General features: G+C 45.6%; 1 protein-coding gene across 5 annotated transcripts in view; it reads right to left on the reverse strand.

Moving 5' to 3' along the window:
* Positions 1–1,443: 1,443 nt before the first annotated feature.
* Positions 1,444–12,517, reverse strand: part of TAF9B (TATA-box binding protein associated factor 9b) — a 226,161-nt gene continuing 215,087 nt past the window's right edge. For 3 of the 5 annotated variants that reach the window (XM_069612890.1, XM_069612891.1, XM_069612888.1), the window contains one exon: positions 1,444–2,031. In XM_069612890.1, the coding sequence (XP_069468991.1) occupies positions 1,868–2,031 (164 nt within the window). In that variant the 3' untranslated portion in view covers positions 1,444–1,867. The remainder of the gene's footprint in view (positions 2,032–12,517) is intronic. The other 2 variants (XM_069612887.1, XM_069612889.1) reach the window with 1 other exon arrangement.

Below are 12,517 nucleotides of genomic sequence, written 5' to 3' on the forward strand. Positions count from 1 at the left end.
GACAATTATTTTACACAATACTACTTGCGTCCTAAAGCAAAGTGAAAAACATATTCATGATTCAAGATGCTTTAGTAGCACTATAACCTACAAAATGCAGGCAGTTTAACAAAGTGAACAAAACACAAATTCCCTTTTACATTACTCAGAAAGTATTATCTTAATATAATCATTAACAGAGGAGAGTGTTAAAATAAATCAAACTGACAGGACTCATCCCAGTTGCTTCTTTCAAGGAATTGTGTCGATTACTAAAGTAAAGACTGGATATACAAGCTGCTGTTAGCTAGGCTGTCACCAGTGAGCTCCATGATTTATGGGGGTACTGCCATAAATCGCCTATGTAAATGGTACACAAGGAAGAATTAAAAGGGCCGTATTGATAAGATTTCTGTGTGTAAAAAGGCCTCATACGCACCTTATCTGGAGGGCTGGCTGTAAGCTTGCTTAGTTAAGTGTAAAACACCCTTGTTGGGTCTGTGGGGTTCTGCAGCTTCCGCAGACCGTTTACAACCATTCTCTGATAAGTAGTGGGAATAGAATGGTATTACCTGGCAAATACATGAGTGTCGGCATAAGTTATGTTTGTGTCATACGTTCAGAGGAGTCTTGTCAAAACTATCTGCAACACTCTTCCACCCCCACACACATATCCATTTAGGTATAACAACTATGTCAAAGGACAAGCTAGTAATGTTTTTCTTTTTTTTTTTTGCATAGATGTCTGTTGGCACCTCTTATGCCAGGGGTTGTGCTCTTGTTTTGCAATTTATTTAAAAAGGCTACAAAACATAATTAAACAACAAAAGATGGAAATAGCAGGTCATACAATGTGTGCTCCTGGGCATATAACATTACCTAGATGTGTGATGGCTATTAATGACAATATGAGAGTAGCAAGCATATGATGGTAGAACCTACCAAATGATGGTTCATCCCTGGCACATTATAACAACAGTTTGCATTTGCCGGGACTATCTGGGCAAGTGATGGCAAAACATGGCATAAGCTGGCAATATCTAGGTGTGGTAAGCCCTTACACCTGCCAAATGATGGTAATAACTACAGTTGTCTGCGAGTGCATGTGGAGAACGGATAAGTCAATAACACTATTAAACAGCCAGACCATTGCCTTTGTCGATTGTGTTTTGGTTGAGTATTATACCAAGTACCAACACTGTGGCTTGTTCTCAGTCTGTGCACGTGTGCAAATACAGAAAGCCTTCTCCTTATTAAGTCAAAACTAATATCTGTTGTGGCTCATTTCATTTTTCTATGAGGTTTTGTTAATTTTTCAAATCCTTTACTTCAACCTTTTAAAAACATTTCAATATTAAAACCTATTAGTCCTACATCAGTAAAAAAAAATATTTAAAAGAAATCACATTTCACACTTCGTTATTTCACACATTTTGAACAGATGATTAACAAACAAAGCAGAACAAGGTTTCAGTGTTTAATTTTTATTGAAACGGTGGAACAGTTTTCTAACAGTGTACATGTATGCATATGCACAGACACAGGCAACAAACATTACTTGTCCAAGTCACACTAGACTGGAGATACTAATTACATGTGAACATTCTTTACTTGCTCGTATTCAAAACAATAATTATAAAAAAAAAAGTTGAGAAAATACAAGGTAATGCAGTCACAATAAATTCAGATCGTCGGCTCCCCTGAATCAATTCAAAAGGATTGAGTCCTATGCAAAGAGAAATATGCAATAATTAAATTGCCCAATTTTTCCACAGATTCTACTCAAATGTTGAATAGTTACAACATGTGGAAAGAAAAGTCTGAGGCTTCACTGGTATGCCTCGCCAAATAGTCCAGACAATTACATTTTCCTATCACACCAACAATCTTATAGTGCGTCATAGTCCTCCTCATCTTCATGCTTCCTCTTCAATGAATTAGATTCACCAGTGTTCTGTGAGGATACCATGTTTGTTGTGATCAGGATGTTCTTTGACCCGATTAATGAAGGATTGATGAGAACATTTTGAACTGTAGGTGTAGAAGTAGTTGCTGAAATGTAGAATATGAAAATTATATGTTTATTTCTAAAGGAACACATGAAGTTCCACAGATCAAACAAACTGGGTATACAGCATATTTTCGAACATTATTGGATTGTGTATTGTTTCAGCCTACACGTAAAGATCTCATATCTCAAGTATGATATGCATTACTTACCATAAAAGCATTTCTGAGGGTTGTATTTGCTTTGCTTAGATTCACATGCTGTGCTATGGTCCGACATCCAGTGGTAACCGCAGAGTATTGCATCTTGTCTTTCAAGAATCGAAAGGGGACGTCGACATGGATGTGCCTGTAACACTATCCCTACGTGATGTGTAGTGTACCCAAGATCCCTCACACGTCGAGGTCCCTCTGATTGTATTTTTTCTGCCGAGAGGGAGCCTTATGACTATAGTGAGTACAGAAAAGAGAGAAAGTGGTAAAACGTCTATGTTCCTTCCATCCGAGCGGGGAGGAATGGTGGGCGCATGTGAGTCTAAGCAGATACAACCACCAGAAATGCTTTTTTTATGGTAAGTAATGCGCATCTTCTGATGTTTGTTAATCTGCTTAGAATCACATGCTGTGCATAGACTAGTGAGCAGTACTTGGAGGTGGGTTGTGAGAAGGAACAGTAGTGAAAAGATGTCTTAGTACTGCCTGTCCGACCTGAGAATCAAACCTAGAATGAGTGTCTAGGCAATAGTGTTTTGTAAAGGTGCGTACAGAACTCCAGGTTGCCGCTTTGCAAATGGACTCAAGGGGAACATTTGCAATGAATGCTATGGACGCCCCAGTGCCTCGAGTGGAATGTGCTCTAAGCTTGAAGGGCTGCTCTCACTTAGCAAGACTGTAGCAGAGTGTGATGCATTTGACAATCCACCTAGAGATAGTGGATTTGGAGACTGCGTCTCCTCTTCCTGCCGCCACTGAAACGAAAAACTGATTTGTTTTTCTTAGAACATGACAGCTCTGCGTACATCCAGTGTGTGCAGGGTTCTTTCTCCCAGGCTTGAAGGATTTTGAAAGAATGTTGGTAGTTCTATCGACTGGCTCACATGGAACTTGGAAATGAATTTAGGCGTGAACCTAGGGTGAGTGCCTAGAACCACCTTACCTTTGTGAACTGTTGCAAAGGGATCTAGGATTGAGAGCGCTTTTAGTTCACTTACTCTCCTAATGGAGGTAATAGCTATTAAAAAAGCAATCTTATAGGTGAGGTCTTTAAGACTTGCTTTGTGCATGGGCTCGAAAGGAGCCCCCAAAAGCCTAGTCAACACCACGTTTAGGTCCCATCCGGGAGCCGGGTTAGAAATGGGAGGGTGAATTATTTTCACTCCCTTAATGAAAGCTTTAATAACTGCCATCTTCAACCATGACACTTTCTGTTGTGATGTAGAGTAGGCTGAAAGCGCAGCTAAGTGAACCTTTAGGGAGTTGAAGTCCAGGCCTGAGTCAAGTAAATGAGTTAGGTGCAAAAGAATGTGTGTGGGAGAGCAGTTAATCGGGTTAATGCTGTTCGAGTTGCACCAGATGATAAACCATTTCCATTTACTAGAATAGCAATATCTAGTGTTCGGTTTTCTTGCCTCCCTGAGAATGTCCATACATCTCTGAGGGAGCTGCGGGTGCCCAAACTCTGACCTCAGGAGCCAGGCCGCTAAGTTCAATGTCTGCGGGCATGGGTGAAGCATCTCCCCTCTGTCTTGCGACAACATGTTGTACGGGCAAGGCAGTTTGACTGGAGGAGATAGGGACATCTCCATGAGATGAGCGAACCAGGGTTGGCGGGCCCACATGGGGGCCACCAGTATCATCGTGACTGGTTCCTGGTGCATCTTGTGCACTATCTTGTTGAGAAGAGGAGTCGGGGGGGGGGGGGGGGGGGAGCGTAGACAGATTTCCCTGACCATGTTATCCAGAGTCCGTTCGACTGGGAACGGTTCTGTGGGTACCTGAAGGCGTAATCTCGGCATTGAGCGTTCTCCAGAGTTGCAAACAAATCGATCTCTGGGAAGCCCCATTCTGAGAAAGTGCTGGAGACGATGTCTCTGTGTAATCGCCATTCGTACTCCATGGGAAACGGGAAGTCTCTGCTGAGTATGTCTGCCACAAGATCGAGTTCCCCTGGAACATGTTGTGATAACAGGAACATGTTGCATTTGAGAGCCTACTTCCAAATGTTCTGGGACAGTTTGGACAGCCCTGGAGAGTGAGCGCCCCCTTGTTTGTTCAGAAAGCACATGGCCGTGGTGCTGTCTGTGAGGATCAGGATCGTCTTCCCCTGCAGTTGTGTTTGGAAAGCTTTTAGTGCTTTGAACACTGCCAACAGTTCCAACTGGTTTATGTGGTTGGATGCTATGTCTGATGACCAAACTCTGTGCGTGGTTTGTTGAAGCAGGTGAGCTCCCCACCCTGCAAGAGACGCATCTGTAGTTAGAGTGGCTTCCATTGCGGGGGTGGTGAAGGATTTCCCCTTAAAGAAGTTGTCCCTGCAGCGAGAGAACAAGGGCCGGTGAGACAACCACTAGATCGTTCCACTGTCCACTGGCCTGACACCACTGGCTGCTGAGCCAGTCTTGCATTGGTCGCATGCACAAGCGCGTGTGACGAACCAAGTCATGACGCCATCATTCGTAGCAGTTGCATAGCCTTGCGTACCGTCACCTCTCGACTGGCTACATACTGAGGGATTTGAAACATGTTTTGAACCCTCTTGTTGGAGGGGAAGATGAGGCCGTCCTTTGTTCGAATTAGAGCCCATAGGAACTGTTTGACCTGACTGGGGTCTAGGCTGGATTTTTTCTCATTGATAGAGAATCCCAGACTGAATAAAAGATCTATCATCTTCTGGGTATTTGACAGACATGTTTCGTAAGAGTCCCCTGTTATGAGCCAGTTGTCGAGGTAAGGATAGACCGGGATGGATTGCCTGCGCAGATGTGTTGCTGCCACCGCTAGTACCTTTGTAAATACCCTTGGTGCAGATGCTATGCCGAAGGGTAGTACCTTGAACTGATAATGCTTGTCTTGTATGATAAATCTGAGGTATTTTCTGTACGCTGGCAACATTAAAATATGAAAGTATGCATCTTTCATGTCCAACGTTGCCAAGTAATCCCCCTGTAATATCAGGGGAATTACTTCCTGCAGAGTGACCATGCAGAACGTTTGTGGCTTTACACATTTGTTCGCTGGGCGCAGATCTAAAACCGGGCGCATGGTTAGATCTTTTTTGGGTACAAGGAAGTACACTGAATAAATACCTTCTTTTATCTGTGACAGAGGTACCATTTCTATGGCTCCTTTCTCTTGTAGTGTCTCGACTTCCTGGAGAAGTATGCAAAGATGGTCTGGTGTCAGTCGTCTTGCTCGTGGAGGTCTGAATGTTGGGGACCGGTTGAATTCTATACAGTACCCGTGAGCCATGGTCTTTAGCACTCACTGGTCTGTAGTTATCCCCTCCCATGCCTCAAGGAACGATGTGAGCCGGCCCTCGACCGGAGAGGCATGGGAGGGGACCCGAATCTTTGGGTCATTTTGAACCTGAGGCCGGGGAGCCTCTACGGGTAGAGACCCGGCCCCTTCCTTTCCCACGATGCTGACCCCTTTGGGGATACGGGGTGGTGTATCCACCAGCTCCCTGTGGAGAGTTCCAATTGTTTCCCCAAGAAGTATTGTTGTTGAGGGAAGCGTTGGCCACGCAAAACCTGTTTGGACCCAGATCCTCGTCTTGTAGAGGGTCTTTGTGTAATTTGGTCCAGTGTTTTCAGGGTGTCATGTTCTTTTTTTGCAGTTTCAAGGGCCTCATCGACTTCGCAAACAGGTTGGATTCTTCCACAGGTTTATTTATAAGTGACCCTTGTGTCTCTGGCTTGAATTCAGAGTTCCGTAGCCACACATGTCTCTTCAGGAGTGTGCCCTGAGCCATGGATCGATCAGCCGTCTCAGCAGAATCCAAAGTGTTCTTAAGTATGTTTTGGTTCACTTGTCTGCCCTCAGTGACTGGTCAGGAGACGAGTTTGTGGAGGTTTGGGAACCTCCTCTAGGCCTTCTTGTAGTAAGGCCCATTGAGGGTCTGCGTAGCTGGCCAATAAAGTTGTGTTGTTGGCAATACATGTTGAAAACGCTGCTGCAGTCGTGATCCTCTTCCCAAGGGCGTAACGTCTTTTACCTTCCTTATCAGGGGGTGCCTCGCTGGTTGACAGAGGGACCAGTGCCCTCTTTCTTGTAGGAGCCATCACCAGAGAGTCTGGGGTGGAGTGACCTCCGATATACAGAGGGTCCGAGGGAGAAGGACGAAAGTTTCTCTATTCTTGAGTTAACACCTCTTGTAAGAGCAGGTGTTCATAAGGAGGGAGCCAGACGTTTCTTGATTGAATTGAGCAGAGGAATAGCCTTGATGGCTGGCGGCTTCTCTTTGAGGATGTCCTCCATGAAGTCAGCTTCAGGGACTGCTTCATCTGTGGTAATCTTAAAGTGTTCAGCTGCTTTACGCAACATGACGTCAAACGTCAATTGATCATCCACTGGCGAGGATTGTCTAGTGGGGGTGGTCTGGGGGGAATCCAAAGATAGGGCATCTGGATCTTGTGGCTCTGGAGACTGCCATGGTTCAGGGTCACCTATATCCGGGTCCTTCTCCCAGCCCTCTATGGGATCATCCATGTCATCAGGATTGGTCAAATGATCCTCATCCTGAGTGTCTGCAGGAATGTCTTCTTCAGTTGGTCATAGTTGTATAAATCCTCTTCCAAAGAGGGGTCAAGAGCCTTGGGAATTTTTCTTTGGGGTCCACAGGGCTCTCATCCCATGGCCTTCTTGGTGTGGGTTGTTATGAATGAGAAACAAACATGTCCAGCCTTTCCGTGCAGTTTTCAAATTTCTCTCATCCAAACCGAAGACCTAGAATGGTCTAGAGGTGGAAAAGGGTCCTGAACATGCTCTTCTGTCGTAAAAAGCGTTGAGATTTTTGTCTCAACGTCAAAGACAGCCCTTCTTCGCCCTCCTAGAACTCCTCCTGAGGGACCGACAGAGGTGGGACGTCCCCGTGCCTCTCTTTCGGCTTATGGATGGGTTCCTTGGACTTCGGCGGATCCTTGGCCTTTTCCATAGGCCTCGGAGCATCCCTTGACTGCCGTTTCTGAGAATCGGCGGAAAGAATCCTAGCTAAGCTGTCAGGGACGTCCTCCACACACAGGATTCAAGTAGTTTCAGCCTGCGATTGCGAGGGAGTCTTTTCCGGTGGAGCCGGGGCCTTGTCTTCGACAGCAGCCTTTTTCGGTGGTGCCGTCTTCGGCGGAACCGGAACCCTATCGTCGCTGGAAGCCTTCTTGTGATGCGTCTCGACGGAACCTGGTATATTAGGGGTAGAGCCCTTTGTTTTTGATGGTCCGGTTGCTAGGCGCATATGCGGCTGTGGGGAGGGCTGACGGTCGGCGGGTGCCGCTGGAACTTCCGGTGTACCCGCTGGGGCTGAAGTCTACTTCGACATGGCGAAGATTGACTTAGGGTGGTGTGTTTAGTGCTGTGTACATGTTCGTCTTTGTCGCCTGAGTGTGACTTCCCCATAGCAGTGCCTAAGCCGTGCCTAGCGGGGCCGGGGACAGACGATGCGGAATGCGAGCGTTCGGTCAAAAGGTCAACAACCTCCGGTTTGGAGGTCTGATCGATCGTCACTCTCGCCGTCGTCACATTCGGTGGCTGCAGCAGCGGGAGAAAGCTCGATCTTGGGACATACCGTAGGCCGCCCACCACTTGACTTTACGCTCCTTTAATGTCTTAGGATGGAGGAGCTCACAAGCCGCATATCCTTCTTCCTTGTTATCGAGGGGCAAGCACCGGTTACACTGTCTGTGCTTATCTTTCCAAGGAAATTTGCTCTTACAAATGGGGCAAAACCTAAATTGAGTCCTCTCCATAGCTGAGGATAAGTAGAGTGACGAAAAAAAAAGGAAAGAGGAAGATAAGGGAAAGGCATTCTCAGATTGTACATAAATGTCCACCCCGACCCCACTATCCCTACTGTGTAGGCCGGCGGAAGGCCCAGCCACGTGGTCGGCAGCGCCGACTGGATCACCGTTCGAAGTTCTTCGGTGGAGATCTGGAACAGCTGTCGAAATAAGGGACGGGTAGGGTGATCGGAATTATTTTATATAACTATTCGACCAAAGGTCGAGGGGACAATAAGCAATGTCTTTGTCGAGCTCCGCATAAGGCGACCAGTATGCTGGGCAGCAAAAAACAATCTGTGGGACCTTGACGCGTGAGGGATTTTGGGTACACTACATGTCACGTAGGGATAGTGTTACAGGCAATATCCTGCGGTTACCACTGGATGTCAGACAATATGCACAGCATGTGATTCTAAGCAGATTAACAAACATCAGAAATGTTTACTACTGTTCATTTTCCTTGAAAGATAAAGTACATCTAAATGTTGGACATTTTGCCTAATTTTAGAAATGAAATATCAAAATGGGGTCTCGCTCAACCACTTTATGAGGCAGTCTGGAACATAAAACAGTCACACAAGAACCCAGTTATAGCTGTCGGAGACAAAGGTAAAACCGAGTGGTCTTCCCCCTTCCCCAACGTGTAGAAATGTCAAGATGAGCTTCCACTGATGTAGGGAGCAAGCCTCGGCAGTGAATTGCACATTACAGTGCAAGAAGGTCATGTGGTTCAATCAGAGTATGAAAAGGGCAGGTTGCCAGCTCCAGAAACACATAAGGAAGTACATGTTCAAAGAATCATTGGAAGGAAATCAGGGATTGGCAAATTTTTTTAGCCCTTTCAGGCCCAATTAATCCATAGGCCTCCAAGCCTATGTAATCTGGCAGAAAAAAGCCAGGCAACCTATCAAGAATTGTTACCTTTGCTGCAACCGGCAGACACAGCCACAGTGCAAGCTCTCAGGAAAGCTTTGTGCTAGTGCTCTGCTGCATTCCACCGATTCTTGTCTGGTCCGTGCAGACAGCAGACACCAGCAACTGAAAGACAGGTCTGTAATGACTGCCTAAGAACTGAACTACAACCAAAAAAAATCCAAAAGGAACTTTGGGACTCAAATGAGTCCATATCCAATGGGAATTACAATTTAAACTGGACACCTGCCTGTACCCCAGATCCAGCAGCAGTTATTTTTGGCACAGCAGCATTCAGCAGGACAACAGTCCTTTTTGCTTGCAAGAGGTGTTCCTAACCACTGGACCAGCAGCTGGAAAACCAGAGAACAGGAACCATTAGTGTGAAAACCTTGGAACGTTCCAGAAGCAAACTTGCAGAAGGAAATTGCCCAAGATACCAAAGGCCTAGTTTCACTAAGCTTGCATTATCTTTGGAAAGGCACCTAATGGGATTCCAAAGCAAAGACACATTGGGCCTTGCATAGCGTAATGACTGGTATCCCTTCAGCCAAACAGAAACCAGTCTGTTTCCTATGAGCAACAAATCCCGGTTGAATCTTTACAAGTTTTTTTTCTTTCTTCAAACAGGTTAATAAGTTGGACAGTTTGTACCATGTGAAAGCATTATGAAGCAAGACACCTACAACAAACTTAAGTTCAAACAAAATATATTTACTAACTTTAAGATCAGGATGGTAGAAGGCCCAACTTGCCCTATACGAAGGTGGGATTTCCCTACCTGAACGAAACGAAGGAAAGTTAAAGAGTTCAACTTAAAAGTCTGTCTGTGTACAGACCCTATGCTTGCCCTCACATCTAAAGATAAACAGTGTGTAGGGATGTCAATCAAAGAAATGGGGATCAACACAAAGTTCTGAGCTACTTCCAGCTCTTAGCTTCTTTTTCAGTTCCCCTTCCCCAAGTTCAAGAACGTTCCACAAGAGGTCTTGAAATAACCTTTCTCAAGTTCAAAGCAATATAGTTCCACACAATACTCGGGTTTCTCTTCCCCAAGTTCAAGGAAAAACAGCCCAAAAGAAGAGGGTATTGAGACTTTGTTTCTCAAGACAATACTTGCAGTTCTTCAAGTCTCAGGGTGCCCTTCCCCAACACTTTACATCAACCACTTATACTTGTTTCAGTCTTTTCAAAATGTTTAACATAGCTCAAGATCAACCAGACACTCCTTCTGGATTACATCACCAGTTCACTTGTAGTGCTTTTCCTTGGTTTATTTCACAATGTCCTTGGCTCTCATTATTCAGGGCTCACTGGTCTAGGCGCAGTTGCAAAGACTACACGGTCCACCCCCCACAGTTCACACAACCGGGATCCCTATGCTCTTCAGCCCACACAGGTTCTTTTATGATGGTCCCTGTGTACAGAGTCATGTTCTCTTAGTTTCTCTTTGTTGGTCTCTTGGATTAATGTGCAATACTTACACTCCACTGGCTTCTCCTGGTTAGCCTCTTGGCTCTGCCATAACGTGTTACACACTTCTTGCCAGTCTTTGGCCTTGCAGTATTGCATTTATTCATAAGGCTCACTTCATTGTGGTCTTGTTCCTGTCCCACCTTTCTACGGCACTCTCTCACACTTGCACTCTTTCCCATAGATTGTGTTCATATGGGCCCCTTCACTTTGACTTTTCTCTGCTACTTGCTTTGCTCATAAAGTGTTACTTGAATCTGTATTCAATCAGCGTAATGGCAAGGTTTCATTCAGTTCGGCATTCAACAAATATTTAATATACTTAATTTCAGGTTTCCACTTTATTCAATATGCCTTCCATATACTGAATTTCAAGCTTCCCTTTACTTCGGTATTCAATGTGCATTCAATATAGTTAATTTCTAATCTCTACTGAGTTTGGCATTCAATATGCGTATTCAGCCCGCTAGGAATGCCCCGGCAGTCGATTAGCTTGCTCAGATTCTCACTGGTCCCTGGCGTTGTTCCTGCTGTTTTTCAGTAGGTCGGCGGGCCTGCTTGCATACCGGGCTGTCTTGCATCCACAGGCAGCCCTGCTGCATTTGTACTGACACGGGGGGTGTTGTCCTTTCTCCCACTTGTTCACAGCTCCTGTTGCTAATTCTTCACAGAGGAGGCCACCACACCTGTACCATCCCAACGGCCCAGCTCGCCTTGGGATGTACAGATTTTCTGGGCTGCTGGCCAGCGTCTTGGCTCCTGCTCAGGTCTCACCACGGCTGCCTCCTTAGGAAAGGGGTCCTCTGCTCTTCCCCAGAGGCCTCCCTCTTCCTCTTTGTAGTGTTCTCTGGCTCTCTCTTTATCCACCTGCAACTGCTTAACAGGCTGCTGGTGTGGACCTTTAATTAGGTTTGCCGGACTATGATCAAGGGGACATGCTTGGCTCTCAGCACACTCTGGCAGTAGCCCATAAAGGTGGGGGAGGGTTAAGTTGGCCATCTATAGGGAGAGGGGCAGTGGAGTAACGTTGCTGAAAATGTTGGGGGGGACATGACATCTGAAGAAAAGGTACCCCAGCCAAATGAATGGGAACAACATGGTGTGCCATGAAAGTTGGGTGACAAACACCCCTGTCCCACCCTAAAATTACGCCCATGGAGAGGTGGCTACCATGTCTCGCCTGTGGGTACCCCACTCCCAATATCCAAGGACCCTTGCTTCTCCACCCCCAGAGTCAGGGAACAAAAGCGATGACCTTTACCTGATTACCCGAGAAGAGGATCCAGGAGGTTTAGGAGTGAGGATACCCTCAGGTTTCTCACAGCTCCAAGTTCCCAGGATTTACCTTAAATTTGTGGTCAACACAAAAAGTATGGTCAACACTAAATCGCCTGTTTTGATCAGGTTCTTACCATCCAGCAGCAAAAGAATATAATTTTGTAATATCTCTTTGCAGAGATTCCTTTATTCAACTGAAGAACAAGTTACTTACACCTGGTAACGTTCTTTCGATTGGATGGTCTTCCCACGTATTCCTCATCTTATGATAATTATCCTTCCAGCTTCAGCTGCTATGCAATTTTTTTTCTTTTTCAACAGGGGGGCACTGTGTGCCATCTCGTCGGATCTATGTCCCCCGAGGGTCCCCTTTGGACTGTCAACATCATCATCAATATTAATAGCGCACACAGCGCCCGTTGGCTTCCGTTCTGTTTTACCCCCTCCTGTAGAGCAATGACCAGGTGTAACATAAATTGTAGGTGCCAAGAAAGCAGAAAGTGTAAAGACAGGTAAATTCTATGGCCCAGTAGGCTGGGAGGGGTGATGAGGAATACGTGGGAGGAACATCCAATCGAAAGAACACTACCAGGGGTAAGTAACTTGTTCTTCGAACGGATTGTGTCCTCCCACATATTCCTCATTTTATGATACACTCCCAAAGCAGTAATAATTTGGTGGTGGGAGTATGAATTATATTTTGTCTCAATTGTTATAATGGACTGAATGAAGGACTGCTTTTCCAAATTGTCCTTCTTGACTGAAAGATGAATCCAGGCAGTAATGTTTCACAAATATGTGAAGAGATGACCAAGTGGCCGTTGCACAAGTGTCTTTGAGTGGTACACCTCTCTGAAGAGCAGCAGAGGTAGCCA

The sequence above is a fragment of the Ambystoma mexicanum genome, chromosome 5p, assembly GCF_040938575.1.
Source record: "Ambystoma mexicanum isolate Mex_15411 chromosome 5p, UKY_AmexF1_1, whole genome shotgun sequence".
NCBI lineage: Eukaryota > Metazoa > Chordata > Amphibia > Caudata > Ambystomatidae > Ambystoma > Ambystoma mexicanum.